We start from the raw sequence: 17,999 nt of genomic DNA on the forward strand, positions 1-17,999 counted from the left end.
GTTTTAATTTTTTAATTTTTTGAGTGTTGCATCTTTTCATTCAAATCACAAAGAATGAAATCTTTTTTTTTTGCAGAATCGAATTTTGGATAATGTGTAACATGCTGGATCTGTTGATTTTATTGCCTTATAATAAAACTTATCTATACTCTTCATGTTCCTTAATTATTCCAAAACTGATGAAAGGGGGAATAAACAACCTTTTACTTTCATTATAATTGATATCACACATAATCACAACATTTCAATTCATGCACACAGTGCAATTATACAATAATTTCATTTCTCACTAAACAGTCACACTTTGCTGCCAGCTATGTGGCCATTAACTGGATGCCTTTCTCTTTTCTCTACAGTCATCAATAATACAGTCAAACATACAATTAATACAATTAGAGAGTACTGTGTGTGTGTGTGTATGTTTCATAATTTCTATGCCTTATTGGTTTTATCTACAACCTGCACAAGGGACTAAAAAATAGCCTTTGGCTATAATCTTACATATTTACATATAATATGTTCATTGCCACGAATATGTATGTTTATTAAAACTTAGTGTCCATTTATTAAATAAATCAAACTCAAATGAAAATGAGATATAAACCAAGCCTGTCTGTCACCCTATTGTAAACTGTAATTCATCATCACTGTCTTCTACTTCGTCCTCCTCCTCTTCTTCTCGCGATGCTCTATCTTTCTCACTAGTTTGGATATAATTATCTTCAATGAAGCCATCGTCATCTTCTTCCGGTGTGAGCGCCGTGTTCCTCATCATTCCGACTCCACCTGAGACGCTGCAGGGAAAAGACGGCTCGTCTCGTCCATAGTTGCTAATGCCATCTGACTCCTGCAGCAAAGAGTGCCTGTAGCTGGCCAGAAAGCGATGAAATACACGTAACTTGACGGCCATCACGATGACCAGCGAGACGGTCAGCGCCGTGCCCAGTCCGGCAGCCAGGTAGGACCATTCCGTTGTCTTATGTAGATTGTTGTCCTCTTCCTGGGTGAGACCTGGACAAAGAGTGGACAATTGTGTTTACAGTCTTGCATATTTTTATTGCTGTAAACCCTTTTATTGCAAAAATGTAAGGTGTAAAGCAATAAAAATATGCAAGACTGCAAACAAAATTCTAATAAAGAGAGCTCAAAGTTCGGAAAATCTTGTAAAAATGATGTTTAATGGCTTGCCTTGAGTGCTGTTGAAACTCTCCTCTGTAAGAAGATGTCTTTGAGAGATGTGTAAAGGTGCACCTTGTGCTTTTCTGATCAAGCTTTCATAAAAGGCCAGAGACACAACAATGCTGCAGATCCACTGGAACATTTCTCAAGTCTGTGAGAACACCTATTCGAACAAAAACAAAATTTGGGCTTGTAGATAATAGAATTTCCTTTCAATTTCATTTCCGCTCGGTCAAAATAACTCTCTGTCCAGATAATAAATTGAGCCGCACTTTTTTTTCCATTTCTTTCTGCCTATTTTGTGTTTTATTAGTTTTTCTAACGTCCCGATGGAAGAGTGGTTAGCATTTCCACCTCACAGTGGGTTGTTTGGAATTTTAATGCTATTTTCCCAACCATACATTAAACAAACATAAAAAAACATCAAGTAGTAACAACTTACCTGTAGTTTGTGGTGTTTAAATGAAATTCCTGATGTGAGTTCTTAAAGTCTTTTCTTCTACTCTTGTTTCACCTTCTGGAAGCAAGAATTTTAGTGGGCAAAGGTTGCAGGATATGCTTTAATGGCAACCATTCCTCACTCACCATGCGCATAAGTTACAAGGTGTTAATGAATAACTTGATTTGGTTTTGTTTTGCTATTTGTTAACACCCTTTTTTTGCTTTTTGTGTGATTTCAGGCTAAACCAAAATTGAATCAAAGAGTCAAATATAATTGACCCATAGTGTTGAAATAATGCATTTTTGTCTTCATGAGATACATTTTTTTGACACTAAGACAAAAGACATCAGTTGATTTTCAATTCAAATATATTTTAAGTGAGAAAAAATTGTAAATATCAACCTAAACAAGGTAAACAAAGCATTTTCTATTGGGAGTCTCCAAACATATTTCGTTAATCTCATTCTCTGCTTTTGATGGATATACACTTCAAATTTCAAGCTTTTTTCATTTTAGTTCAGAATTTTTGGTGAAAACCGGTGACATTTTCAATAAACCAGCTCATGTAAGTTCTCCCCGGGCTTGTGTGACAAAAAAAAAACATGCATAGCGGGCTGATTGAACACTCTAAATTGCCCCTAGGTATGAGTTTGTTGTTTGTCTCCTTTTGCCCTAGTACGAGAAGACGTACAGAAAATGAATGAATGAATTTTAGATCAAACTGATTCTGCTGGGGGCAGTGTCCCTCCCAAGATGGTTCATCTGTCTCCCTGTGACAGAAAAGACACGGACATCCGTCCTCCCTCTGCCAATAGCTCTCATCCGAGTCATCCTGATGCGCTCCTGTCTTCTCTTGAGATAGACCAACACGCTGTATCCCACTACAGCCAGAGTCATGCCGAGTCCCGCGGCTACGAGGATCGAACCAAACACCGACACATCCCTCCCACTGACCGTTGTCTCACAAAGTAAAAGGCTCCCACACAGTATTACCGCTAAACCCACAAGTAGGATGAGCGGCGGATCTGCCCATCCGCCGCTCCTCAGCAGCTCGATCCCACGCTGGCTGTGCACACAGTTCATATCCTGGATGGCGGAGCTTAGAAGCTGCTTGAGCAGAACTGCCAGAGAGAGGAGACACAGCGCCGTGCCTACTCCGAGACGCCACTCGCCGGACACGTCGGCGCTCGTGGCGGAAAGAAAACCGACGCCACTGAGCCCCAGACCTAACACGAGGGCGAGGGAAGCGCAGTAGCACACCAGGGACCGACGAGGCTCTCTGAACCACCAAAGTTCAACCTGCTCCTCCAGAGAACGTCTCTGGAGTAGTTCCAGGTAAACGCTTGGAAGCTGGTGAAAAGTTTGACGAGGCAAGGAGAAGGCCCAGGCTTCGGACATACCGCTGGCGCTTGACCCAAAGGCCACAGAACTTATATAGTTGAAGGAAACAAAAGAAAATCAGCAAAGAATCTCAGTGTCAATCCACCTGCATTCCGTCCTATATCATCAGTTGGAGGGTTGATCGATAATCTTCTTGGCAGCCGATACATTCCGGTTGCTGCGGCAACGGCTTCAGTCAAAGTGCTCCAGCTGGTTTGGGATGACTAATAGATTGAGTCTTTTGCTGGATTTCGAGTTCTCCTAGCAACGGAAATACAACAAGTACCGGACGGTCGTTGTGACATTGCTGGTCAGTGCCTCCGTCATGAGACCAACCGGCGAGACCCGCCCAGATTGGACAACTAACCCAGTGCCAGGCGGGCAAAAAGATGAGTCACAATTATAGCGTTAGATCATAGTTTGAAGATGGCTAAACAATAAGCCCACTCAAGAGAAGGACGCTGACTGATGAGCGCAATGACTGTGCTGCCCAAGGTGGCGTGTGTCATTTGTGTCTGGTGTGAGGGTTCCAAGTGATGTCAGAGTGGCACATAATGGCGTTTCTGTGGAACAAAAGATGGCGTCACAATAGCACAGATGGACTTGAGCGCTTGGATCGAGTGGATGCTATGGCTCTTACACAAAACTATCGTATTCATCTTATTTTCTGAACTGCTTTATCCTAACGAGTTGGTGGGGGTACTGCAGCCTATCCCAGCTGAGCTCAGGCCTGGGGAGAAAATTTAAACTCCACACAAGTTAACCATCCTAGATTTGAACTGCCAAACTGCCTTTTTAAAAGTACATACGTATGTTAGAAATAAGTGGTTTGGCGGACAGGGGTAAGGATGTCAGCTTCAGAGTTGTGGGGTCAAGGGTTCAATCCCAAGTTGGTCATCACTGTGTGGAGTCTCAGCCTGCTCTCTTCAACTGTGAAGGATTGATAAACTTATAATATTGTAGAAATGTGTAACTAAGCCCAGTAGATGGCAGTGTCTCTTTTGATTCAGCTGAGTATAGTTTCTCAAAAAGGTCAATTGTACTCTAAATCAGATGGTTAAAAGCAACTTACACAAAAAAATAGATCATAGTAATCATCAAAGTCTGGAAAAAAATAACATATGCTTAGAGAACGCACAAAACAATAATAAATATCAATCTATCAATAATGGCAATTCTAAGTATAGAATTATAAATATTACACAGTCCTCATATGGGTGACTAACAAAATGACTGGTGGCAATCAAAACAAGTACACCATTTTAGAATTAAACTTTAAAATGATATCAAAACCCTGTTGACTGTATATTGACTGCGATTTGCACATTTTTGTTGAATTTCTTGCTGTTTTATCCTTTCAAATATGATAGTCTGTAATTTGCACTTAGAACCAGCAGAGAGAAGCAGAGTCACATGCTGTTCAGTATATTACAGTATACAATAGGACTACAGTACAGACCTAACTACAGATTCAGGAAGGTCTATCTATTGGCTTCAATAGCCGAGTGTAAGTTTTACTTGTACTTGTGGAATCAGCATTCCCTACTAGTACGAGCAACAAGGGATCAGTAGAGTCATGCTCGGATTGTCAGTGTCACACCCGCCGAGCCGGGCTGAATTCAATTTCCGAGCACGGCAGACCGGTGTGAACAGATAAGAGAGGATCGGAAGGTCAAGCAATTTAGTGTCCCTGAGATGCTTTTATGCTCAGGTTTGGATAGAATTTGTAAAACCGCTGTGAAAGTACCTCGAGGCCTCCTTCTGGGTATAACAGTCACAAAACAGAAAAAAATAGATAATAAAATAATTAAGGTAATTCGGCTCCTGACTGCTGTGTGATAACAACTTTTTTATTCATACATACCCTCAGCAATATGGTGATATTTCTCATTTGAATGCAAATGATGTGAAGGTAAACCAAAGGGAATTTGATTTCTAACATTGACAGGAATAGGAAAAAGACCCTGGTTGCTCTTTCATTAACAGAACTGGAGCCTTATTGCTCTCCCTGGATGCAATTAGGTAATAGTTGTGTTGAGATAAAAGTGCACGCCACAGTATTTACAAGGGCCAGTGGTTTATGACCCGTCTCGACCAGGCTATCTTTCAAATATAGGCCACAGCATAATCACTTATTTGAATGGAGATAAGCTCAAGTCAACTAATCCCCATGACATGCTCAACACATATAAAGACGTGTGCGCATTTGAACAAACAACTGCATTCACAGCGAATAAAGTTGGGGCACGGAAGAGAGGATCACAGCAAGAGGGGGGTTTGTTGTCATGGTTGCACAGCGTTGGACCAATAGAAATTGTCACTTGGAGGAGAAATCAGTACATCAATGATGTTCGCTCTGCAAGTAAGCACCTGAACATCAAGTAATCATGCTTGAATGCCAGTATGCATTAGTAGCCATGTGATAGGTTACTGAAAATGAATGCCATCTTATTTGTCGTTATTTAATAAACAAATGGGTATGATGCATGGCCAATAAACTCCACTATAAAAAAAAAGGGTGAAGTCACTATATGACAGGGTTTGGGAACCTTTTTGACCAAGAGAGCCATAAACATTATTCCTTGAGAGCAATACTCAGAATTTAAATGTAAAAATACATGAAAATGTGAGTATTTATTATTCATTTCACCACTTTGAAAGTAAAAAAAAAAAGTCTGAATTCTTTTGAGAACATTATTTTACTGTTGCTAATCAATGAGTATCAATGAGAGAATGCATGCAGAAAAGCCTAATGAAGAAAAATTATGATTTAAAAAGGCGGAGAGCCATGTACACCCATCAAAAGAGCCACATATGGCTCCCGAGTCATAGGTTCTCTACCACTGCTATATGATGTAAGCCTGTAAACCTGCTATGTAGGACTAAAATTGCAAATTTAGAAATAAACAGGCTCTTTATTTTCCCAACAATATATGCTTGTAGTTACTAATTTGCAATGAACATTATATTTATTTTATTATGATCTATTTTTTAAACTATTGCAGAAAGGGCTTTTCATTGCAACCTATAAAAGGGAACCTTTCCACCAAACTGGTATTTTGCAAGTGCAATCAGTGGATTGCAGTCAGGTGCTTCTTGTTTCTGCAAAAACCTCATTGGTTAAAATGTTTGTTCTGGATTGGTTGGAACAAAAACCTGCACCCCTTATAGACTGGTTTGCCCACCCCTGCTCTACAGCATGTGTCAAACTCATTCCAGAAAGGATTTAATGGGTGTAGGTTTTCTGTCCAACCCACCAAGACTTCAGCAATCTGTTTTCTTGCAACTGTAATCATTTGATTGCAGTCAGGTGCTGCTTCACCCAGCAGCCTTTCTCATTGGTCCAACTTTCTGAGCTGTTTCAGTAGGGAAGTAAACCTCCATCCAATTGATCTTTTCTGCAATCAGTTTGACAACATTACCCTACGGTGTAGTCTGGATTTTGCCTAAAAGTCAGCTGGGATAGACTCCGGCAACCCCTGCAATCCTTATGAGGATGCAAGGTATGAAAAATGAATAAATATGTATTATTTTGCAAATCCATTTATTTATAATTTGTGTTGCATATCCTCACAAGTTTCCTCATAGGCTAAATAAACCATGAATTTGCTATGACAATTGTGTGTGGGGGTGAACTAAGAAAACTTTAATAGTGTGGGAGGATCTAAACAATAACAAGGACTAAACAACAAAAGATCCAATGGGTAAAGCACATGTGAAAATGGGTTGGCAAATAGGACTGACAAATATGCAGGGTTTTAAAAGGTGGACATGGGTAATGGAATAAGAAAAACATAGTAAATCACATGAGCGGTTGTGAGCTGGAGATCCACCGCGGTGGGGATACAGGTGAACTCATTGGGAAATCACAAGGACAGGTCACACAAACCAATGTGTAACAAAATTGGTTGTTTGGAATTGTATTCAATTCTGATCTGTCCCATTGTATTCCATTCTAATCCACTCCTTTCCACTCTATTCCATTCATTTCCCTTTTTATTCCATTCTTTTCTATCCTAGAGCATCCTCCCCTTTTACTGTCATACCACAGCCAGCCAATACATTTAGAGGGGCTAACATGAGGGGGTGTCATGATGGGAGGAGGCAGAGTAGATGGTGGAGGTGGTGGATAGGGGGATGTGGGGGGAGGTGGTACAACAGCAGAGACAGGCTCACTTCAAGCCGAGCATTTTTTTTTGCCGGGCTTTGTCTCACGGATGTGAATGAGTGGCATCACCTCTTTTTGGAAATGTGGACAGCCGTAAGGATATTGTTACTTTTTCACGCGGCAGTGCCGAGGTATCTCGCCTCAGAAGGTCAGTGTGTGACGTTAAAGGATGTTGAACGGTGGCGTGCGTGTGTGCATGCAGGCTGAATGAAGCTGCACGCACGAGGATGCTAGCGCGTGTGGCATCTGCCGTCTGGTGGCTGACATTCCTAAAGGAATCTTTCTTATGTCCCGTCATAATATTCATATTTTTCTCCCCTCAAAAAACATAAACTCATTCATGTACTTTAGTACTGTATGTTTATGGTAGAATGTGTTGCCTCACATCATGCATGCTGCATAATAATTAGGCATTCATTTGCAAATGACAGTTGTTATTCGTCAATCTGGAGACTGATTCTAAACCTCTTGCTATACCCCCCCCCCCACCCCCTTTCCAGTGACAGAGGAGTGTGAAGATGGACAGTTTCAGTGTACCAACAAAAGGTGTATACCAACACTGTGGAGGTGTGATGACGATGATGATTGCTCAGACAACAGTGATGAAGAGAATTGCCGTAAGTAGTCGCGTCATCGTGTGATATTTTTGGTAAAAAAATAACAAAATGTGGGCTGGGGTTGACATTTCCCAAAACAATATATATAATTATATTTTCCAATATAATTGCAATCAATGAGGACTTTTAAACTGTGAGAAATTGATGTTATTTGAAACAGTCCTTCGCAGCGTTTTCTCATAACTCAAAATCCTCATAAGTCAAGGTAGTTGGTATTTTGTAATATAATGTATCAACGAAAGTAATGAAACTGCAAGCAGTATTTTAAATACCCTTTTTGAACATGTACTTTGCTATCAAGCTGAAGAAAACATTAAACTTACACATGACATATACACTTAATATGTATACTATATTCCTGCATCAAAATTATGAAAATATTCATTTAAAAAATACAGTTTCTAAATAAAAGAAGTGAAAGTTTCTGAGATCTGAGTTCACTCATAAACAACAACTTGGCACTACTGGTTATTCATATAAAAATGAATTGAATGTCCATATATAAATGTAACTATTACATTTTGATGATGACATACACTTGGATATGTTCTCATGAATTGAAAGTGGAAGATTAAAACAGGATTTGCACTTTTCTTTTTATAAACACAACTTTTGTATTAGTTTTCCTGAGATTAAAACCAAGATGTTATCAAAATGGCTTTGCTTTACCTTTCAAATGTGATTTCACTTTTTGCCCAAAGAATTGTGGATTACCAAAACTACTTTAGTTAAAAAATAACCAACTTTAATTGCTCAGTGTAAAGAAATCTGAGAAGCATTTTCGGATATCTACACGAAGAAAATGGGATTCCAGTCTTTTTTTTTTCTGACGAAGAGCCAGTGGCCTACATTTTCTGAAGAAGCACTGAAGTAGTGCCAACGCTGAATCCAAGATGCGCGTCACATGTTTTCCTTCCAGCTCTGTTCTTTTGTGTCTGGGTTAATTATGGCTCAGGAGGAAATCTTGCACCTCCTCATATGCAAAAATGCATGCATACGTTTTCTACCCATGTGGACGATGTGCCCATGTTTGCCTAGATTTCTTCACACAACTTTGGTGCTTGACGTTATCTGGATGGCCATGTCATTTACAACCATACAAAGTACTGGCTTTGCTTGTTGAACTTGAATTGTCATTGTAGGTTGTTTTGCTGGTACTATTATAGCATGACATCCAGCCTGGGAACTTGGATGAGGTGCACCTCTTCTTACAGTATGGACAAAAACATGTTCCATGTTCAGCACCACCTTTTATTGGAAAGCAAACTAAAAACATCCTGTTTCCACTATAATGCAGTCGTCATCATAGATCAGACATGAGTAGAGCAAGTGGTCCTTGCTGGTCCAGAGGAGCTGACTGTTTGCTTATTTGACAGTTTTGGTGACTCACTAGATGTGTTCATATGACGCAAAGGGATTTTTTAGGTGTTTGCTGCATGAATCCTTTCTGATCCTCCATGTAGGCAAGTGTAGTCTTCAACATTTTGTGCGGGCCAAAGCAGTGCTTGGGGAATTAGATTATGACAAAGTTGATTAGAAAGGAATTGGTTGATGAAGATTATTGTCAATAAGTCTAACTGATTGTTTTTTATATTGTGCGGGAGTACTAATATAGTGTCGTTGGTGTGGGTGGATGATGACGCTTTAATAAGAACACATAAGCTAATATGAAGATGGAGGGGGAAAGAAAAGGCTTTTAAAGCTTTCCCATGGATCCTCGATCCTTCATATTGTCAAAGCAACGCCCCCTAATTCCCACCAAACCACCTCCAGACTGCACTGATATCTCTCCATCCACTGCACCATCCCCCATCATCATTCCCCACTGAAATTCCCCACTGACCTTCCCATCTCTGCATGCACCCATACATTCATAATCGCCTTGACAATTGTTCATGTACACGCCAGTACGGACCAGTTGCATGCTCAGATAAACGTAAATAGAAAAACAATACATGAGTAAACTGTCAAAACACATTCAATGTTAATGTCAAGTGTTTAGGCTACAAAATGTAATTGGCCTTTTTAGTTTTTGTGGACAAGGTGGTAATCTAGGCTTAACCACATAAATTCAGCCTTACATTTCTGAAGTTGGATATACATTATTTTTATATAGTGTAGCTTTATTCCAGTCATTTTTGTGCCTCCCCTGGCAAATCGACAAATATGGCTGTTTTCCTCTCATCTTTAGCTGAGATAACTATTGGCTTCATTGGTCTTCATGAATTTAACATCTACGTCTGCAGGGGGTCAGAGTCAGCAATAATCTCCCGTTGCTTTCTGTCTTTGGTGTTTTGCTACTTTAAAGGCAAAGTCACGTCTGAAATGGAGTTTGCCGCATTGTCAGAAAACCCTGTTTTATATCATTGTTTCTTTGCAAACTTACCGTGGCAAAATCCTGTTTGAAATGGCAAAACACGATCATTTTTTTCTATTAATACTGCGGTGCCTGTAAACAGCATTTAACTGGCATCTGCTGTGTCACTCCATTTCATCCTCTGTGTGTCCAATGTCAACAAGTGAAGTGGACACAGTTGTGTTTGTTTATTTGGTTTGCCCCACTGGTCTACTTGCATTGGATGGGGGGTGCCCAAAGTGATCATTAGGAAGTCTGGGACTTCAATTGAGCTATTAACTCGGATTAGTGCATGTTGCAACAAAGATGCTAAGAGAGAGAGAGAGAGAGAGAGCTGAGAAGGAGTGGAATTCTTATTCCTAATTCCTGCTTCATGTCAGGATTTTGAAATTATGGGTTTTTTTTAATGAATGGTACACATTTTACACATTCAGATAATCTCAAAATTGCACTATATATTTTTCATATTATTTACTCAATAAAATAGGACTTCATTTAAAAATAAGAGCAAGAAATTAAAAATGGAAAACTGTGTATTTGGATTCATTGCTTTGTTGTTGCAATTTGAAAAAAAAAAAAAAAAAATTAAAGCATCAATCTCAAGCAAAATTGTTCACTTTTAAATTTCAATAACTAAACAGTTTCAAACCTTCACTTTCTCTCATGTTCTCCAACTTTTGGGTCCGCAATTAAGTTGCCCCCCACCCCCATGATTTCTGTTATGATTTTGAGTTGATATTTCTTCAACAAACAAAATTAAAGTTTACTTTTGAAGGGAATGATGTTAAAAATGTGTATGGGCCTTTTAGCTGAAAGCACTAGTGATGTTATGGATAAGTGTGTTTGTATTATCTCCTTGTGGATTACGCACAATTATCACATGAAGGGTGTTTGCCTGGATAGAGATGGAGGCATTGGCATGAACTGGTAGCACATGCAGGCTTGTGAATTGGATGGATGAGTAAATGTCTGGAGCACAATAAGCAATGCTCACAGACTGTTGTTTTATCAGTGCATGAGTGAATCATGATGATTTATTCATGTCACAACGAGTCACTGTAACAACATTGTGAGAGAATTACATCAGATCACAATGGATTCATCAGAAATTTCAGAAATCAGTATTTTACACAAACTGATCCCTATTACTTATAAGTGTTTTTAAGTCCAAAGTCACAACTCTAGTATCCTTTTTTTTCAATGATAATAGTTGACTTAGTTATGTATTTTACACACAGATTGTGAATGTCAAAAGTGTTACTAAAAATAGGCAGTTTAAAGCTTTGGAAAGTACGTGTATTGAATCTTTCTTTCACCCTGAAGTGTGCCTTGATGCTAAAGTCAGAGCTTGGAAGTTTAGCAGAGAATTCCTTTCCTTAGAAGTGGAAGAAAATTGCTGATATGAAGTTATGGTAAACGTTAGCAAGAAGATGAGTTTCTTCTGGCCTCTTTGGCTTTTGAGGACAATGTGATCAAAGTTGAGCTGCTCAACTCCGCCTGGAGACGGACGGATATGCTCCAACTGCTTATCTACCGGACAATTGCATGCACACATGAATACAACGTGCACGCGCTCATGCACACACCCACGCTTACGTGGGCTGCAGACTACAAATGCATTTATTGAAACACTTGATGTACAGAGACAAGCATAACAGAAAGAGTGGATTTAACTGTGCTCTATTATTCACAGAAAATGCTGAAACCTCCTGTGAATTATTCTCGGGGAAAAATAAGAGCTATATTATAAAGGAAAGATCTTTTGAGGATAAGCGGGGGTTGCTACAGGGCCACTGATTTCTGAGTTTCTTATGGCTCAATTGAAGATATAAATCCTCTTATTTAGGGTTTTGATTAATTCATTAATTTCCTGTACCACTTATCCTCACATGGGTTGTCCCATTTAGAGGTAGTAGGAAACCATTCACGCTCCCATTCATACCTAGGGGCAATTAAGTGTTCAACTAGGTTACCATGCATGTTTTTGGGATGTGGGAGCACACTGGAGTACCCATAGAAAACCCACACAAGCCCAGTTATTTTCTTACTCCTGCTCTCCCTGTTTCTGTTGTCAGCCCCCAAATAAAAAGTAATAATGACACAAAATAATAAAGTCAAACTCTTTCTGAATGAATATCCTAATTAATAACTTATTGCTAACTTTCCATTCACTGACCCGCACTTGCCTACTTAAGTGATGTTACATTAGATACACTTGATGCAACCAGCTTCAAATGATTGTCTTTATTATTCCCATTTTACAGTTGAGTGCTTGTGTGTGGGTTTTTTTGTAGCAGACTTCATTCCTTTCATTGCTAGGTTGCAAATTTTCTAATGGTAACTACTGTAATAAGGAGCGTTTCGATCATGATGCTCCTGTTGTTTCAATGCCTGTCTGCTGCTTAACTGCTGCCGTAAAAGCAATAAAACATAAAACTATCACACTCGTGGAGGCTAAACATGACCTGGGCAAAGAGAGAGAGAGAGGAAAAAAACCTATTTAATTCATTACCTCAATTCATCACACAGGCTTAGTAGTTGTTGTGATATAAATAGCTTAAAATGGACAGTTCATAAAAACAGCATTGACACAAAGGCCAACTTTGAGGGTGGGTCACAATCTGCTGTGTGCCATAGGGGTGCCATTGTGTCTGGAGAAGAATATAGTTGATTATCCCCACAGATTTAGGGAGGGAGAACAATCACTATGGCAACGAGGTCACAATCTCAGCATGAAAAGGAGACCAATCAGAATTTAAACCACTGCCTAAAATAAGGAAAAGCTTTATGAAGAACCCTTTTCCGAGTAGATTCTAAAGTATATTTGTTTTGTCTGTGACCATATTCAAACAACAGACTGATATATCAGAAATATTAATGAGCCTTACAATACAAAACCCGACTTAAGGACGATTAATAATTACCGCCACTTAATTTTCCTATGGATGAAATGAGGCCAACAAAAATGCAGCTTCTCACTGCAAATGTGTTGGATTTGATTTTAATTCTAATCCTACTATATTACTAAATGTTTAGGATCATATTTTTCAAATAATATTTGGTACCACATGCATTTTTTTCTCTCATAAAACCTCAATACAAGTATCCCACACCTCTTTTTTTAGTGTTTATTTAAAAGCAAGTAGTAGTCATTTATTAATCATTGGTCTATTTTTGGCTAACTGGAATAAACATTGCCGATTTAGGCCAATTATCCCTTTTTTTGTCTCACCTTTTCTTGACTCAAGTATGTTGTGTTTTTCCAAATGGAGCAAAAGAAGAAAAAAAACAGCATTTGCATTTTAAAGTATGGAGAGCAAAAAAGTGCGTGTGAAGTATATTTGGGTTTTGTTCAAAGACAGAGTGAGTCTTAATCACGTTAACTTGTTACTGGGAACGGATTTACTCGAGCAAGATATTTGACCTCGGGCCGTATTACAGTTATGCAAATTTCTATCTGCAGAGGAAAATGTATAATTCTGGTTTTAGTGTCGTGTCATGGCTATTTGAGGGGGCCTCAGCTTTTAAAGCTAGTGAGGGTCCTTCTGTAAATTCAGTCTGTAGAAGCCATATCATTGGCGGGAGGTCCATTCAAGACAAATATGCAGTGAGAAAAGAAAGAGGAATAAGAGCGAGATCTCTCATTTTCTTCTCTGGCTCAAAGGCTAATCTCCTAATTCCCATTAGAGACCATCCCCTCAGAAAATAGGTTCTATTATCCAGTGTGGCACAGATTTCCTTACACAAAGAGAAGTGCACTGTAGACTGTCTCCCCATGCATATTCAGTCTATGCTACAGCTTTGCACCAATTATTCTGAGGACCAACAATCATGTAATGAATTATGCTCTCTTGGGTTTTACAGTAAGAGGTGGGCAGGTGGTTATCATGTCAACCTCACCGTTCTGGGATCCAGGGTTCAACACCTGGTGGGTTCCGACCTTCCCGTGTGGAATTTGCATGTTCTCCTCGCAGGTTTGGTCCAAATCTTCCTGTGTGGGTTTTGAGTGGTAATGGCTGGCACCCAATTCATTCTGGCATTTGCCTGGTGCCCGTAGTTGACTTGGATAGGCTCCAGCACCCCTGCATCCCTTGTGAGGATAAACGGGATGGGAAATGGTTACCTAATGGGTTTTCTTGACTCTGCCAGAACAGTTTATCATGTTAATTTTCTAAATTTGGGAGAATAATCAAAATAATTGTGATTTTACATGATAAGACCTCACTGTGAAGGCTTTTACAGACCAGAGTCTTCTCGTTTATGTCATGTTTTGTTAAAAAAGAATAGAAAAGCTTGTAACAGTCTTTTAGTTTAGTAATAGTTGATTTTTTTTAGCTTAATGGGTTCTCATCGTTTTATCCCAGCATGGAGAAGTCTTCCCATCTGCCAAGCAGGATTAGTTTCATCAGGACGTTTACTGTGTTGTTGCTCATATCCGATAAAAGCGGGATTTTGGGAGAATGATTCACGCTATGCAATTATTATATTGTTTTTTTTTTTTTTTAAAAAGCAGGAAGAAACTGGGGTGTTGCACATGACTTTTAGCTAATTATCTATAGTTTGTTAGTCTTAGTGTACAGTAACCAAACTCCTTTTTATGATGCATCAGTGGCTATATTAATTTTAAAATGTCTTTCAAAGATCATTTTCCCAGAAACTAAATACTAGTTGATATTTTTCTCCTCCCTAGTGTTGCTGAGAGTTGTGTCACATTGCATTTATGATTAAAATGTTATAACTTTAGACCTAAAGGGGTGTTATAACTTGTATAAACATGAACAACAGTACTAAAATATCATTAAATATGTGCTTTAATATTGTTCTTGCAGGACACCTTATCATTTAGGCAGAAATGATTGTTTGAATGAAGATGACATTCCTTTTATAGTAGATTTTTGTATTGTAGTCTATGTAAGTTATCATTAATTTAATCATGTGTAATATGAAGCTACCACTTATAAGGGCGGGTAGACATTACAGCTGTATTGCACCATCAATGCTAGTATGCACTTATACAGTAACATTTTTGTAGAAGATTTTTTTTTGTTTCATCCCCCCCCCCCGAGCTATAATCATATGAAGGCAATGATAATAAATCATGACTGAACAAAGAAAATAGGTGAGTTACATCACTCAGTACCCACAATGCATGTGAAGTACATTTCTGTATCAGGCAGTCAATGAGGATTTAATCACAAGTATGCATTGTCTTTAGATGTAGGTCATGCCATTATTTTCAAACAATTAAAATATTCAACAGGAATAAAACCAATTGTAGTATTTCCTGTGTGGAAAATCTATTGGTGGAAGAAGTAAAAAAAACAAGCTTATTACTTCTTTTGAATAATTTGAGCAAAATAAACTGATATCCTCTCTTCATCACTGTTTTGGTTTCCTGCTTAATGAAACAAAGTTTTATTTAAAATCGATGCTGCTCAGTAGTGATCAGAGGTCTGTCAGAGTTCAGACATCAAGGTAAATCTCCGTGTTTAGCCAAGCAGAACAAAACCACCTTCAGTTTCAGTATAAATCACTGTCAGACTACCCTGGGGGGGACTGAAGAGCTCTACTCACTGAGGCTGCCTACACTCTCCTCTGTACTATCCATTTACGCCATTTTACTGTGAGCTATAATTAACACAACCCTCCCCCAATTTTTAAATGCAGGCTGTTGAATCATGAACTTGCAGGGATGGGGAGATTTATCGATAATCAAGCAGTGAAAATCCAGTAAATTATATGGATTGATATTTATCTTAAGCAAATTACACAGCCATGTCGATAGCCACTGAAATACATTAATAGTACAGCCAGAGTTTACTTTTCCAACCATTTAACCGCTTAAAAAAGGGATTTCGGGACTTTTACCCGATTTTTGATTGCATTGGGCCATTAAAATATCTGTAATTATTTTTGGAATATGATATGAATATACAACTGAAATATTGAAATATTAAAGTTATTTGTGCTAGATTAATGTTAAAAGGGACGGAAAAGAATATTTTCATTTTTGTTTCAATTGCGTACACACACAATTGGTATACTTTCACAATTTTAATGTGTCTAGGGGAGGAATATTAAAGATTGTGGTATGAATTATGTTAAATCAATGTGAAATATTTCGCTGCTAAAGTAAGTTTACGAAACCACTCCTGGAATAAATTAATTCAGTAAGTAAATATACCACTGTATACTTGTCATACGGTTTTTCCATCAAAATGACAAAAAACAAATAGACAATACCATTGTGCAAACAGTATATTCATGACATGTCATAAGGATTAATGTCCTGTAAGTGCTTTCCCTGCCCCTGACACTTATATTGCCAAATTCTATTTAGGTTTACCCTTTGCGTTTCGTCTCCATAAAACATTTTAACAATCTGCCACAATACTTCTCTCCATTATTACACCCCCCTCTATAAAAAGCAAAATAAATCAGCTCTCTATCTTTCTTCTCAATCTTGTGCAACATTATCCTTTAGCCTATCACCCCCTACCGAGCATCCCCTATGTATTTAAATCAGTACTAATTCAAACAGAAATCACTCTAAGCAGATGGCATGTCATATTCTGGGTAATTATTGCCAAGTGATGCGTGGCCCCTGTAGACCTTGAGTCAGATCAGTAGCTCGCTTGCTTGGACTGGATAAGGAGAAAAATGATAAGGAGGGTCCGCTGGAGACTTGCAGAGAACACATCAGGTTTAGCTCAAAATGCCATGGTTTTGTGACATTATGTGCAGTAGTTAAGTCAATTATTGAGTGTTGATTATTGTAAATGCAAAAAAAAAATCACTGAAAAAGTCAAGAGTGAACTTGGTAAAGATACTACATGGTATATATATTGTTACATATTGTATGGTGGTTCTGATTCCACAATGGGAGTTCAGCTCAGAGCTTTTTATTCTACAACAAGCAGTTTGTAATGGACAGATAAGACGTTAAACATCCATGATCTTAAAGTATTTAGTGCAACATCATTAAAGAGAAACAAAAGACTTGCTTGTTTATACACTAAGATAACATGAAGGTTAATTAGTGAATGATGGCTTCATGGTTGGGGTTGGAGGAGATAATGGCACCAGTGATCAAGCCTGGAGGATGAATAACTGTAGCCTTATACCTTGGACAACTTTTAACTCTGTCTCCTCTTTTTATCGTTTTTCTAAACAGCAAGGAAAACATGCGCCCCTGCGGAGTTTGCCTGTCTGATCGGACAGTGTGTCCCAGGTCGATGGCGCTGTGATGGGGAACCCGAATGTCCCGATGGTTCTGACGAGGCCGAGGAGACTTGCAGTAAGTGAAAAGTTCACATTCACTTTATTCAAATGCTTCACGTTTCGCTTTCCACCAGAGGATGAGAGATCTTTGCCCTCTGGATTTTTATTCTTTATTTTTAGCTTCTAACTGTTGATTGGACACAATTATGAGCACAATGAATATTCAGATGTATATTTGGCAATGTAAAGTTATTTTTAAATTTAGTTTGAAAAGCTGTCTAATTGCACCTATTATTAAGTGAACTAACGTACATACGTTTGTTCACTTAAGAACTTAGTTTTTTGCTTAGAAAGTATATACTTTTTTTTATTTTTTTAAGCCTAAGCATGTGACAGACAGTTCGGCTGTCCGTATGGGTGGATCAAATTATTTTGACATTTCAAATGTTGCATTTTCAAATGTTGTCAGTTATTGAACTTATACATTTATCCCTCCAAGTGAGAAAATGGCTAATATCCCTTGTCTTCTGGGTCCATGTGGCACTTTGACCGCCTTGCCAGCTTCCACTCGCCCACACACTTGAAAACACACACTTATGGCGAATGTAGAAAAGGCAGTGATTACCTGCAGCATTG

The 17,999-nt window shown here is 38.6% G+C and overlaps 3 protein-coding genes across 3 annotated transcripts in view; 1 reads left to right on the forward strand and 2 right to left on the reverse strand.

Annotated features, from left to right (window-relative positions):
• Window positions 1-6: 6 nt before the first annotated feature.
• Window positions 7-1,772, reverse strand: LOC144201663 (leucine-rich repeat-containing protein 19-like). Its single transcript, XM_077724412.1, has 3 exons — window positions 1,622-1,772; window positions 1,189-1,342; window positions 7-1,011 (listed from the first exon to the last, which is right to left on the reverse strand). The coding sequence occupies exons 2-3, from the start codon at window positions 1,319-1,321 to the stop codon at window positions 617-619; spliced, it is 528 nt and encodes a 175-aa protein (XP_077580538.1). The 5' UTR covers window positions 1,322-1,342; window positions 1,622-1,772; the 3' UTR covers window positions 7-616.
• Window positions 1,773-2,036: 264 nt separating this feature from the next.
• On the reverse strand, window positions 2,037-3,373 carry tmem125b (transmembrane protein 125b). Its single transcript, XM_077724411.1, has one exon. It carries the CDS (start codon window positions 3,017-3,019, stop codon window positions 2,333-2,335), a length of 687 nt encoding a protein of 228 aa, XP_077580537.1. The 5' UTR covers window positions 3,020-3,373; the 3' UTR covers window positions 2,037-2,332.
• Window positions 3,374-7,150: 3,777 nt separating this feature from the next.
• The window catches only part of LOC144201493 (low-density lipoprotein receptor-related protein 8-like), a 34,368-nt gene continuing 23,519 nt past the window's right edge, over window positions 7,151-17,999 (forward strand). The window contains exons 1-3 of the mRNA XM_077724178.1: window positions 7,151-7,317; window positions 7,670-7,786; window positions 17,317-17,439. Coding sequence (XP_077580304.1) covers window positions 7,251-7,317; window positions 7,670-7,786; window positions 17,317-17,439 — 307 coding nt within the window. The 5' untranslated portion in view covers window positions 7,151-7,250. The remainder of the gene's footprint in view (window positions 7,318-7,669; window positions 7,787-17,316; window positions 17,440-17,999) is intronic.

Source organism: Stigmatopora nigra, chromosome 9 (genome assembly GCF_051989575.1).
Source record: "Stigmatopora nigra isolate UIUO_SnigA chromosome 9, RoL_Snig_1.1, whole genome shotgun sequence".
Taxonomy (NCBI): domain Eukaryota; kingdom Metazoa; phylum Chordata; class Actinopteri; order Syngnathiformes; family Syngnathidae; genus Stigmatopora; species Stigmatopora nigra.

What these genes read in the sequence shown, in the direction of transcription:
- LOC144201663 (XM_077724412.1), bottom strand. Translation starts at nt 1,321, where the DNA reads ATGTTCCAGTGGATCTGCAGCATTGTTGTGTCTCTGGCCTTTTATGAA. An exon ending in GAGTTTCAACAGCACTCAAG is followed by an intron (nt 1,012 to 1,188) that starts GCAAGCCATTAA and finishes CTCTTTGTCCAG; the next exon opens with GTCTCACCCAGGAAGAGGAC.
- tmem125b (XM_077724411.1), bottom strand. Translation starts at nt 3,019, where the DNA reads ATGTCCGAAGCCTGGGCCTTCTCCTTGCCTCGTCAAACTTTTCACCAG.